The 12,781-nt window shown below is 45.5% G+C and overlaps 1 protein-coding gene across 1 annotated transcript in view; it reads left to right on the forward strand.

Annotated features, from left to right (window-relative positions):
- LOC126190760 (uncharacterized) overlaps positions 1-12,781 on the forward strand; it is a 128,347-nt gene that overhangs the window by 92,922 nt on the left and 22,644 nt on the right. The window contains exon 3 of the mRNA XM_049931275.1: positions 10,365-10,607. Within this exon, the coding sequence (XP_049787232.1) occupies positions 10,365-10,607 (243 nt within the window). The remainder of the gene's footprint in view (positions 1-10,364; positions 10,608-12,781) is intronic.

A 12,781-nucleotide genomic window follows, 5' to 3' on the forward strand; every position in this document is an offset into this window, starting at 1 on the left:
ATGGGACGGCACGATTCCAGGGGAACAACTCCTTGACACCTCTGTATTGTGTGTGTGTATTGTGTATTGAATCGGGGATCTACAAACGACGGAGAAGCTTCCTCCCGCTGTAGCCCTCAGTGGTTCACAACCCCACAAATGGCCACCTCACGCTGTCCAACACCGAACCCAGGGTTATTGTGCAGTTTGGCCCCCAGTGGATCCCCCCTGGAACGTGTCATACCAGACGGATGTAGCCGCAAATGTTTGTGTGATACAGTAACTATGGTGTACGCGTACGTGTAGACAGTCAATGCGTAGCAATCGCCGACATAGTGTAACTGAGGCGGAATAAGGGGAACCAGCCGACATTCGCTGAGACAGATGGAAAACAGACGTGAAAACCATCCACAGGCTGTCCGGCACACCGGACCTCTACATTAATCCGCCGCGCCGATTCCTGCCGGGGACCGGCACGCCTTCCCGCTCGGGAAGCAGCGCGTTAGACTGCGCGGTTAGCCGGGCGGGCTTTTGGCACCTGTACTGCAGCACGGAAACAAGTTGGCGGCGGCTCTATTAAGCTCTGGGGAACATTCACGTGGACATCCACAGGTCCAGTGGAGCTCGTGCAAGATGCCGTGATGATCAAGGTATACAGAACAATGGTTGCAGATGTACTCCCATTGTTTCCTGACTTCTTTCAATAAGATAATGCGCCGCCATGTCACAAGACCAGGAGCGTGATGGAGTAATTTGAGGAATACAGTGGCGAGTTCAAATAAAAATGGTTCAAATGGCTCTGAGTACTATGGGACTTAACATCTATGGTCATCAGTCCCCTAGAACTTAGAACTACGAGGGCAGTTCAATAAGTAATGCAACACATTTTTTTTCTCGGCCAATTTTGGTTGAAAAAACCGGAAATTTCTTGTGGAATATTTTCAAACATTCCCGCTTCGTCTCGTATAGTTTCATTGACTTCCGACAGGTGGCAGCGCTGTACGGAGCTGTTAAAATGGCGCCTGTAACGGATGTGCGTTGCAAACAACGGGCAGTGATCGAGTTTCTTTTGGCGGAAAACCAGGGCATCTCAGATATTCATAGGCGCTTGCAGAATGTCTACGGTGATCTGGCAGTGGACAAAAGCACGGTGAGTCGTTGGGCAAAGCGTGTGTTATCATCGCCGCAAGGTCAAGCAAGACTGTCTGATCTCCCGCGTGCGGGCCGGCCGTGCACAGCTGTGACTCCTGCAACGGCGGAGCGTGCGAACACACTCGTTCGAGATGATCGACGGATCACCATCAAACAACTCAGCGCTCAACTTGACATCTCTGTTGGTAGTGCTGTCACAATTGTTCACCAGTTGGGATATTCAAAGGTTTGTTCCCGCTGGGTGCCTCGTTGTCTAACCGAACACCATAAAGAGCAAAGGAGAACCATCTGTGCGGAATTGCTTGCTCGTCATGTGGCTGAGGGTGACAATTTCTTGTCAAAGATTGTTACAGGCGATGAAAGATGGGTTCATCATTTCGAACCTGAAACAAAACGGCAATCAATGGAGTGGCGCCACACCCACTCCCCTACCAAGAAAAAGTTTAAAGCCATACCCTCAGCCGGTAAAGTCATGGTTACAGTCTTCTGGGACGCTGAAGGGGTTATTCTGTTCGATGTCCTTCCCCATGGTCAAACGATCAACTCTGAAGTGTATTGTGATACTCTTCAGAAATTGAAGAAACGACTTCAGCGTGTTCGTAGGCACAAAAATCTGAACAAACTTCTCCTTCTTCATGACAACGCAAGACCTCACACAAGTCTCCGCACCCGAGAGGAGCTCACAAAACTTCAGTGGACTGTTCTTCCTCATGCACCCTACAGCCCCGATCTCGCACCGTCGGATTTCCACATGTTTGGCCTAATGAAGGACGCAATCCGTGGGAGGCACTACGCGGATGATGAAGAAGTTATTGACGCAGTACGACGTTGGCTCCGACATCGACCAGTGGAATGGTACCGTGCAGGCATACAGGCCCTCATTTCAAGGTGGCGTAAGGCCGTAGCATTGAATGGAGATTACGTTGAAAAATAGTGTTGTGTAGCTAAAAGATTGGGGAATAACCTGGTGTATTTCAATGCTGAATAAAACAACCCCTGTTTCAGAAAAAAATATGTTGCATTACTTATTGAACTGCCCTCGTACTTAAACCTAACTAACCTAAGGACATCACACAACAGCCAGTCATCACGAGGCAGAGAAAATGCCTGACCCCGCCGGGAATCGAACCCGGGATTCCCGGGCGCGGGAAGCGAGAACGCTACCGCACGACCACGTGCTGCAGGCGAGTTCCAGATGATGTGCTGGTCCCCCAACTCGCCGTATCTGAATGTGACATATCTGGGATGTCACTGAACGTGGCGTCAGAGTTCATTGCTCCCCTCACCGGGGTTCACGGAAATTAGGCGACGCATGTGAGGAGATGTGGCGCCCACTCCCTCCATCGACCTATAAAGGCCTCATTGCTTCCATGCCACGACGCCTCATCGCTGTTATCCTTGGAAAAGGGTGGACATTCCGGCTGTCCGGTCGGTGGTCATATGGTTCTGGCTGATCAGTGTACAGCCCGGACTTGGCTCCCTCTGATTTTCAACTCATTGCTCGCGTGAGTCACTGGCAGTGAGAACATCATTTTGGTACAGATAATGAGCAGCAGACGAGCAAAGAGTGTTGTGTCTAGACAAGACAGTCTAGACACAGGGTGAGGTTACCGAGGGGCACGCGTCAACTCACACCGACTGGCGTGAAGTCTGGAACAGGATACTTTGTGAAGGCTATAGAGGAAAGTATGCAGCTAAGTTAATACTCATCTTTAATCCATCATTGTGGTACATCGTTCTTGACGATACAAATGAGACCTTAATTACAATCACTGTAAGGCTAATGGCGCCTTGCTAGGTCGTAGTCATTGACTGAGCTGAAGGCTATTCTAACTGTCTCTCGGCAAATGAGAGAAAGGCTTCGTCAGTGTAGTCGCTAGCAAAGTCGTCGTACAACTGGGGCGAGTGCTAGTCCGTCTTTCTAGACCTGCCATGTGGTCGCGCTAGGTCTGCAATTACCGACAGTGGCGACACGCGGGTCCGACATGTACTAATGGACCGCGGCCGATTTAAAGCTACCACCTAGCAAGTGTGGTGTCTGGCGGTGACACCACAAAGAGAATCGGCGGAAAGCACAAGCAGGTGCCTTCTATAACGAGTGTTTGCAATTTGGTACAATTCTATGACAATTGTCTAACTCGGAACGGCTACTTTGTTAAAACGTAGCTGGAAGGTATGGCTAAATATTCCAAACTAAACATTTTTGATATTCACTATGATTTCAGTTTCACGACCAATCGGATCTTTTAAAAAAAGTTTCGCTCGTACTGTCTCAACAACAAGTCTAAAGCTATAGGTATGCCACATTTTCTGCTTCGAAAGGTGCTGGACCGACGGTATCGTGACAGAGCCTGTTTTAAGGGGGAAGGAAAAGGCAACATCCTGTGACAAATATGTTTTAGGAGAGTACGTAGGTGAAGAGTAGCCAAAAGACTCAATCCCAATTAAAAGGATTCCTTATCAACAATTACCCTTATGAGCCTGTTCTGTGACCATTGTCGTCACAGCCCTTCAGAATCTCGTCCGCCTCGTTTTCAAAGTGGGGTCAGCTTGACGACACAAATGTGAAAGCATCACTCCAGTGTTTCCTACACTCACTTACGTTATTTATTGCGCTGTATACTTTTAGTTCCTCGTGTAGGTCTTCATTTATGACCAAGTATTCCCTGCAGCAGCCCCTTAAGTTGCGAATTGGACTGCAAAATAGGTCCTTTCCTTATCGTTAATGTCCAAGTTTCGCTTTCGTATAGCAGTGTGGGAATCAACATTATTCTGTAAAATTTTATACTTGTTTCCTTTCCTTGTCTTGTTGCTCAGACGTTCTTGTATTGTAATATAAATCTTATTGCACTTGGTGGCTTCTGTTACAGTGTTCGTATCAGTGTGAAGGATTTGTGTACATTCTAAATATTTGAAACGTGGCATTTTTAGACTACCTTGGATTGCGCAAGGTCTTTACCCGATAAGGCGTTAGATGTTGTCTTGCCTTTTTGATATCGACAGTCCACCACAGTCTTGAAAGAGCAGGTGGAAATCACTTTCTGTGAGTCATTTTCACTTCCTTGTACGATAGCATTTAAAACATAAAACTGTGTAAGAATTGAAATAGAATCCAGTCGTTACTTCATTCTTCCACCCCACATTTGGCTCAAATGGCTCTGAGCACTATGGGATTTAACATCTATGGTCAGCAGTTCCCTAGAACTTAGAACTAATTAAACCTAACTAACTTAAGGACATCACACAACACCCAGTCATCACGAGGCAGAGAAAATCCCGGACCCCGCCGGGAATCGAACCCGGGAACCCGGGCGCGGGAAGCGAGAACGCTACCGCACGACCACGAGCTGCGGACCCCCACATTTGTACGCATGTTGCAGAGTGTGAGAATTGGGCAGCAATCTTGTTTCATCCTTTTGCTAGTCATAATTTATCTCATTGCAAGATATCCTATAAGTAGCGTTGTAGCAGGAGCATTGAAATGCTGCAAATCAGAGCCGGCTGGAGTGGCAGTGCGCTTCTAGGCGCTACAGTCTGGAACCGCGAGGCCGCTACGGTCGCAGGTTCGAATCCTGCCTCGGGCATAGGTGTGTGTGTTGCCCTTAGGTTAGTTAGGTTTAAGTAGTTCTAAGTACTAGGGGACTGATGGCCTTAGAAGTTGAGTCCCACAGTGCTCAGAGCCATTTTTGCTGCAATCAGATGTGAAGGATATCCTCTTTTCTCCATTATCACCAATGATTCAGCCTTTGGTATATTATCTAAAACTTACTCGATGCTCGTAAATGTCATATCATTGTCACAGTTGAAATATTTACGCAGTGTGTGTCAGTTCAGTTAGGATTGTGGTTATGAAAAATAAAAGCCATGGATTATCTTCAGCAAATCACTGTATTTATTCAAAATAGTTTCCCCCTGAACCAAAACAAGGTTAAAATCGTTTAAAAAGTGTTTTGAAACAGACACTATAGTCCGTTCTTGGAACTGCATTTAGTACTGCAGTACAATTATCTTGGATTATAGTCCCTTTTTGGAATTGAATATAGTGCGGCAGCACAGTTTCCTTGGATGTCCTCAATTATTGTGTAATTTTTCTTCGTATCTACGTAATTCTGTAGCTCTCAATTCGTTCGAGCAATCAATCATTCATGATAGGAAACACAGTCATAGCTCAGTCACTCAAAATGATTCTGAAATTTTACTTGTTAGAATGAAATCAGGCGATGATTCTTCTTCTCTGCAGGCTCGTGCTTGGCGGCAGTCTGCTAATCTGTACAAATAAAATGCCTCGTAATATTGGGAGCGTTGTATAATCAGTCGGGAAACCTCAGATCAAGCGGATATTTGGCTTTGATGAAGTTTAACCTTCCGAAGAAGTAATGGAGCTCTTGGATTATTAAATGCAGGTTCGTATCCAGTCTTTCGGAAGTCCCTTCCGATTAACAACTACGCAATATATCGATAAATATCATTAATTCTCAAATTTCAAATACACACCTTTTATTTGAAGGAGCCATCTATATATATTTCCTTTTTAATCGTACAGTTCGTATCAGTTATATTCTGTGATAAATCTCAATAATCAGATTACAGTTCTTCGAAACCAAGCTCAGGCTAATCGGCACGAAGACAATCTCGGAAGCTCCCCTTCCTTTTTTCCTAACAACCACCAGAGAGAGTACTACCAAGAATACTTATGCGCTCATGGCATAGCTATTGTATGAACTACTTTTCGCATGGATTCTGCGAGTATGAAGATAGAAAATTAGTAAACGTTATTCAAGGGTAGAATTGTATCAGAATAATTCATCGAATATAAAGAGATATTACAATTGTATCGTAACTGTGCCAACAACTTCAGTTTGGGGACAAGAAGTGTTGTGGGTCTAAATCAGGCGAATACGGTAGTGGTGGTGGTGGTGGTGGTGATGTTCGTATGGCTCCAAAATGCTGAGGTCATCGGTCCCTAGGCTTCCATACTATTTAATCTAAATTACACTAACTTACGCTAAGGACAACACACACGCTCATGTCCGAAGGAAGACCCAAACCTCCGACGGGGGGGGGGGGGGGGGGGGGGGGAGCCTCGCGAACCGTGGCAAGGCTCCCTGAGACCGCCCGGCGGGAATACGGTGGGTGATCCACGACTGCGATCTATCTGCTGGCCAAAAACGCGCATACAGTCTTCACTTTGTTGGCCGGGTTATTCTCGTGGAGGAGCGATCAGGAACCTGCCTCTCCGTACCCGGGTCGAATTCGAGAAATTCTCGGGCGCAAACGATGTACGATTTAAAATAAATTGATGTTGCCTCGCTGGTGCATCACCATTTTCCGACATGTGTCAGACACATTAAATTTGCGGTCAGAACGCTTGCTGCAGTGAAGCACTACGATATTATACACGGCTGTTGTTGAAACTTCAAGGGTCATAACGCCACAATTTGCCACGAGAGGGTATTGCAGTCCTGAATTTCACTTAAGCAGTCCAAACGGAACTGGGACACACTGCGTACGTTTTTGAATAGCAGAAAGCTTAGCTCGTAGTAGTAGAAACTAAATCGCACATTGACGAAAAGCATACTGAACAATAGTTATATGCATTCACAAATGTAAGAAATGAGGATTGCTACGCCTTCAACTATCCACTTTCAAATACTTTTCAAAGTCACTTGAACATATAGTGACCCATACAGGAGTATTAACTTTATATTTCTGTACAAAATGTTTGTCATTGTCTGTTGATAACAGACTGTGTAACAGTTCATACACATACATCACAACAGTGAAACAAATTGCGCCATACATAGCGATGCTACAGCAAGTTTGTAACAACTTTTCCCACACATCACCATTGTTACACCAAACTGTAACAAATTTTCCCATACAGCATCATTGTTACATGAAATTGTAACAATCTGCCCTATGCATCGCGAGATTACAGTGAAATTATAACTACTTGCCCCATACATCACCATTTTACATGAACTTACAACAAATTGCCCCAAACATCAATATTGTTATATGAACTTGTAACAAATTGCCCCATATATCACAGATGCATGATGGATACTTTTGGATCAATAAAAGTCAGGTCTTAGTTTGGCTAAAATTGACACAACTGCAGCCAGATCCCTGTCATCAGGATGTAGAATATATCGCAATCAAAGCCTCTCTCTCTGATATTGGAATATATACAACACCAGACAACTCTTTTGACTATTGTGCCTACGATTATCCTAGATACTATTGTGGGGTACTGACAGTGACTGCTATACCCAAATACTGTTGGTCCAGTGATGGTCAGTTGACAGGGTGACTACCATTGCTGGAGATAAGATGATGTTGTGGGGCAAAGGTGGTCAGCTGATATGATTACTATCATTACTTGGGTACTATTGTGGGGCAATGATGATAAGTTGGCAGGCTGACTACTATTACTGCAGATATTATTGGGTGAGGCAATGATGGTGAGTGCCACTACCCTTCAATTGAGGTGATTTCTATTATTCAAAATACATTGGTTTGTTAAATAGTTAAGAAAAATAATATGCTGACAGTCAGTGTCAGCTGCTACACTTCACATAGTATTAAAACACCAGAAGCCAACTGTGTAACACAACATGGCAGAGGGTGTCAGCTACTGGATCTCAAATAGCATCCCAAGCATCAAACAAAATTGTAAGATATTACCCCAGACATCACTGTTTTTGCATGAAATTGTAACAAATAACTCCATACATCTCAATTGCTACATAAAATTCTTGGAAATTGTCCCATACGTCACCATTTTCACACAACATTGTAACAAACTGCCCATACATCACCCATTGAGTAAGATGACACTTATTCCAACAGGCCGTGGCTTGTTCCAACAAACAAAAGTTATTATACAGCAAGTTAATACATGTCATTGCCAGCGTAGTCAATACCTGTTCCAACAACCAAAACGCTTAGTTATCGAGTTTAGACCCTACATATCTGAGCACAGCCTCCCCGACATCATATACCTGCAGCCCCTTACACCCCTCCCCATCCCTCCTCACTGTGTAAGAGATATAAGAGGTTATAAAATGTAGACTGGCACCAAAAGGAAAATAATTTTTTGAAAAGAGAAATTTGTTAACATTGAATGTAAGTTTAAATGCTAGGAAGTCTCTTCTGAAGGTGTTTCTATGGTGTGTTGGCTACTATGGAAGTGAAACGTAAATAGTTCAGCCATAAAGGGAATATAAGCTTTTGGAATGTGGTGCTAGAGAAGAATGCTCTATATTAGATGGATAGACTGAATAACTAATCAGGAGGCACTGAATAAAACTGGGGAAAAGTAAATGTATGAGAAACTTGAGTAACGGAGACTGATAACGAGACATCAAGAAAATGTCAGTATGGTAATCGAAAGAAGTGTAGGGGTAACTAATTGTAGAGTGCAGAGGAAGCCCAACACTTGAGTTAAGTAAGCTGGTTCAAATGGCTGAATGGAGGAATAGCTACAAAGGGTTGACACTTTTTCACAGCACTGTCTAGTGTAGAGAGATTCATCAATTTAGTCTTTGGAACCAAAGACCACAGCAACTACATCTCCAATGCCTGGTGCCAGGTAATCTCTAGGTCAGCCACGGAACGACCGACACAACGACTTGCTTCCATCAATCAGTACATGAGTTACAAACGTGATAATCCACAATGGAGTATGTATTAGTTGTCAAAATTACACACCATGATGGACAGCGACAACAGGTGAGGAATGGACGCTGCCTGAAATTACGTTAGTGGCCAGGGCAGGTAACCGGAACACTAGCGACCAATAGGCAGAAAATTGCGCTGGTACACTTGAATTTGAAACACGGTAATATAGTTAACTTCACCCAAAACAACACTGCCTGAATTTACGTCAGTGCCCACGGCAGGTAACCAGAACACTAAGGGCCACAAGGCAGAAAATTCCACTGATGCACTCGAATTGTCGTCAACCAAAATAGTTAATTGCACCGCATAGCGGCTAATTTACAGAAATGCAAACACTCGGTGTTGCTCACAGGAAACCCTCCCCAACAGCGAACCACCGGAACGAACCACACAACATGAATGGACGTGGTTTGGGTACTTGAAACCACCACTCAACTTTGACGTCCTGGGCCGGTGAACCAATAAGCTCGTAGCGATCGGACAGCTCCACACACGCTCCGACACTGCGCAGGGACCGGCAGCTGACCCAGCCGACTGCACCCCGCGTAGATATCTTTCCTGGTCCGCACCAACCGACCGACTGCCTACTGGTCGGTTCGCGACTGCTGCTCCGTCGCGACTGCACTGCTGGTTCGTCTGCCACTCACTTCCAGACACACGATGAAGGAAATACTCGCTCGGACCGAGCCATTCAGAGGAAACACTCCCATCGGCTAAGCGACATCCCTGCACCAAGAAAGGACCGGCCCAAGTTCCCCAAGATGGTAATTGAAGAGGCCCAGAAGCACTCAGAGAACCAGTTACACGTCGCCCAATGAGACTACCGACCTCTCAGAGCCAATACGCCGGCAACATTTAAAATAACTTGTCAATCAAATCACACAACTACACACAGAGCCTGACAAACACTTGCACGAAGACCTGCATGATACCCAACAGTAACTAAGCACGCACAAAGACAAATCGGGAGTCGATGAGCGCGCACACAAACACACACACACACACGCACACACGCAGCCGACTCATGAACGATCGGTGAGCCAAAACGCGTCCTCCGGTAGGACGACCGACCGACGATCCACCAAGACCGTGGCCTGGCTGAAATGATGTGTGGCGGCAATGGTCGGGCGAGCCATGTCTACGCAGACCTCACTGCTGCTCCAACCCGACTGCACTAATGCCGCATTGCAACTCTCAAACTGGCAGGTCCGGACTGAGCTCCAGACGCTTTCCAACTGGCTGGCAGCCCAAACTCACGACGCGAACTCGCTATCCGAACTGGCTTACGACAGACACGACCGGGAAGTAATAGCAGTCGAGCAAAAATACTACGAAAGGGGATATATCGATACGCGCTGCTAGCGCCGGTCACGGTCAGGCAAAGCAGCAACTCAGCGACAATAGTAATTTAAATTAACGTAGTGAGGTGGAAGTACGTTAAAAACAGGGTGTAAAATACATGATGGCGGGAACACGAGCCACACACGGCTCACCATTTATTGGTCTCCGAGAGTAGAAGTTAAATGAGTCCCTGTCCCCTTGTGTGGCAGATGTCGGTGGGTGTGAGCATCGAGAAGCTGGAGGTGGTGGGCAGATACACACTGCGTGCCTGGCTGTCGGGCTCGCACGGCCCCTACACAGTCACCATGACTGGAGTCCAGGTGGAGGGCCTCGCCATGCTGGAGGTGCAGCGTGACGGCAGCCTGGCTGCCGAGGAGATCCAGATGGACATCTCCTTCAGTGACATCGACATGAACTTCGAGAACCTCGGCTTCATGGGCACTGTCTTCCAGGTAAGTGAGGCCTTCACTGTTCTGTACTAGTACTCATGGAACAGCTGTTTGAAGTGATAATCAGGTGATGTTACTTAAAATCCGTCTTGATTGCAAATTTTTTTTTTTTTTTTTATTAGTCATACGACCGGTTTCGGTTCATTCAGAACCATCTTCAGATCTGATATTTCAGTTACAGGAGTAACCCGTCCAAATCCAGCAACTTTCACATGCTAGCACACGTAGCATGTGAAAGTTGCTGGATTTGGACGGGTTACTCCTGTAACTGAAATATCAGATCTGAAGATGGTTCTGAATGAACCGAAACCGGTCATATGACTAGTAAAAAAAAAAAAATTGCAATCAAGACGGATTTTAAGTAACATTATAAAATCACTGATTGCCGTTATCCCATAAGACATTATGTCTGTTTTTGCAAATAATCAGGTGACATGGTTATCTTTTGTGCAAGAAATTTAATGTAAAGCAGCAATACCTACTCACAGATCATCTGGAGCACGCGCCCACCCGGGCACACACACACACACACACACACACACACACACCACACACACACACACACACACATACCGGGTGTCCTTCCTATGAGTTTGTGACTCGCGTTTTCTGTGATGTTTTGGCAGATATTTGCAATTTTTTTTTTTTTTTGCAGTCACGCCAAACAAATACATTGCATCTTTCATGCGAAGCCCAGTGGGTCAGAAGGTGTTGATTCCTTTCCTTTCACAAATGAAATGTTCTTTAAATTGGAATATTGAATGCTTGTTCGAAAGAGTGGTCACACTTTTTTAGGTATGGTGTGAACCACAACATCCTTTTAAATAAATTAGAATTCTATGGTGTCACGGGCAGTGCTGCAAAATGGTTCAAGTCATACCTCGCTAACAGGAAACAAAGGGTATCAATGAAAGGGACTAGTGAATTAAGTCATCAGTCATCATCAGAATGGGAAGAAATTACATGTGGTGTCCCACAAGGATCCATTGTAGGCCCATTGCTTTTTCTTGTGTACATTAATGATCTCTCATCAGTTACACTGCCAGAAGCAGATGACACAAGTATTGCAATAAATAGTATGTCGAATGTAGTTCTAGAAAGATATGCTAATGATATTTTCGTGGATATTAATAAATGGTTTAAAGCCAACTCACTGACATTAAACTTCGAAAAGACTCACTATATGCAATTCAGAACCTGTAAGAGGTTTCCACCCAGCATATGCATAAAGTATGAATAAGAGCAGACAGAAGAGGTTGACAGTCTTAAATTCCTGGGATTAAAACTTGATAATTTTCAGTTGGGAGGAGCACACCACAGAACTGCAGAAACGCCTTAACAAATCTGTATTTGCAATTCGAGTGTTGGCAGACATAGGCAACATAAAAATGAAAAAGCTTGCATATTTTGCCTACTTTCATTCCATAATGTCATATGGTATAATATTTTGGGGTATCTCTTCAAGTCAAACAAAAGTTTTCAGAGTCCAAAAGCGTGTAATATTTGTGGAATAAACTCACGGACGTCCTGTAGAAACCTCTTCAAAGAATTGGGTATACTAACTACTGCCTCTCAGTATATTTGCTCCTTAATGAAATTTGTCATAAATAATATACACTCCTGGAAATGGAAAAAAGAACACATTGACACCGGTGTGTCAGACCCACCATACTTGCTCCGGACACTGCGAGAGGGCTGTACAAGCAATGATCACACGCACGGCACAGCGGACACACCAGGAACCGCGGTGTTGGCCGTCGAATGGCGCTAGCTGCGCAGCATTTGTGCACCACCGCCGTCAGTGTCAGCCAGTTTGACGTGGCATACGGAGCTCCATCGCAGTCTTTAACACTGGTAGCATGCCGCGACAGCGTGGACGTGAACCGTATGTGCAGTTGACGGACTTTGAGCGAGGGCGTATAGTGGGCATGCGGGAGGCCGGGTGGACGTACCGCCGAATTGCTCAACACGTGGGGCGTGAGGTCTCCACAGTACATCGATGTTGTCGCCAGTGGTCGGCGGAAGGTGCACGTGCCCGTCGACCTGGGACCGGACCGCAGCGACGCACGGATGCACGTCAAGACCGTAGGATCCTACGCAGTGCCGTAGGGGACCGCACCGCCACTTCCCAGCAAATTAGGGACACTGTTGCTCCTGGGGTATCGGCGAGGACCGTT

This window comes from Schistocerca cancellata, chromosome 6 (assembly GCF_023864275.1).
Source record: "Schistocerca cancellata isolate TAMUIC-IGC-003103 chromosome 6, iqSchCanc2.1, whole genome shotgun sequence".
In the NCBI taxonomy this organism is placed as follows: domain Eukaryota; kingdom Metazoa; phylum Arthropoda; class Insecta; order Orthoptera; family Acrididae; genus Schistocerca; species Schistocerca cancellata.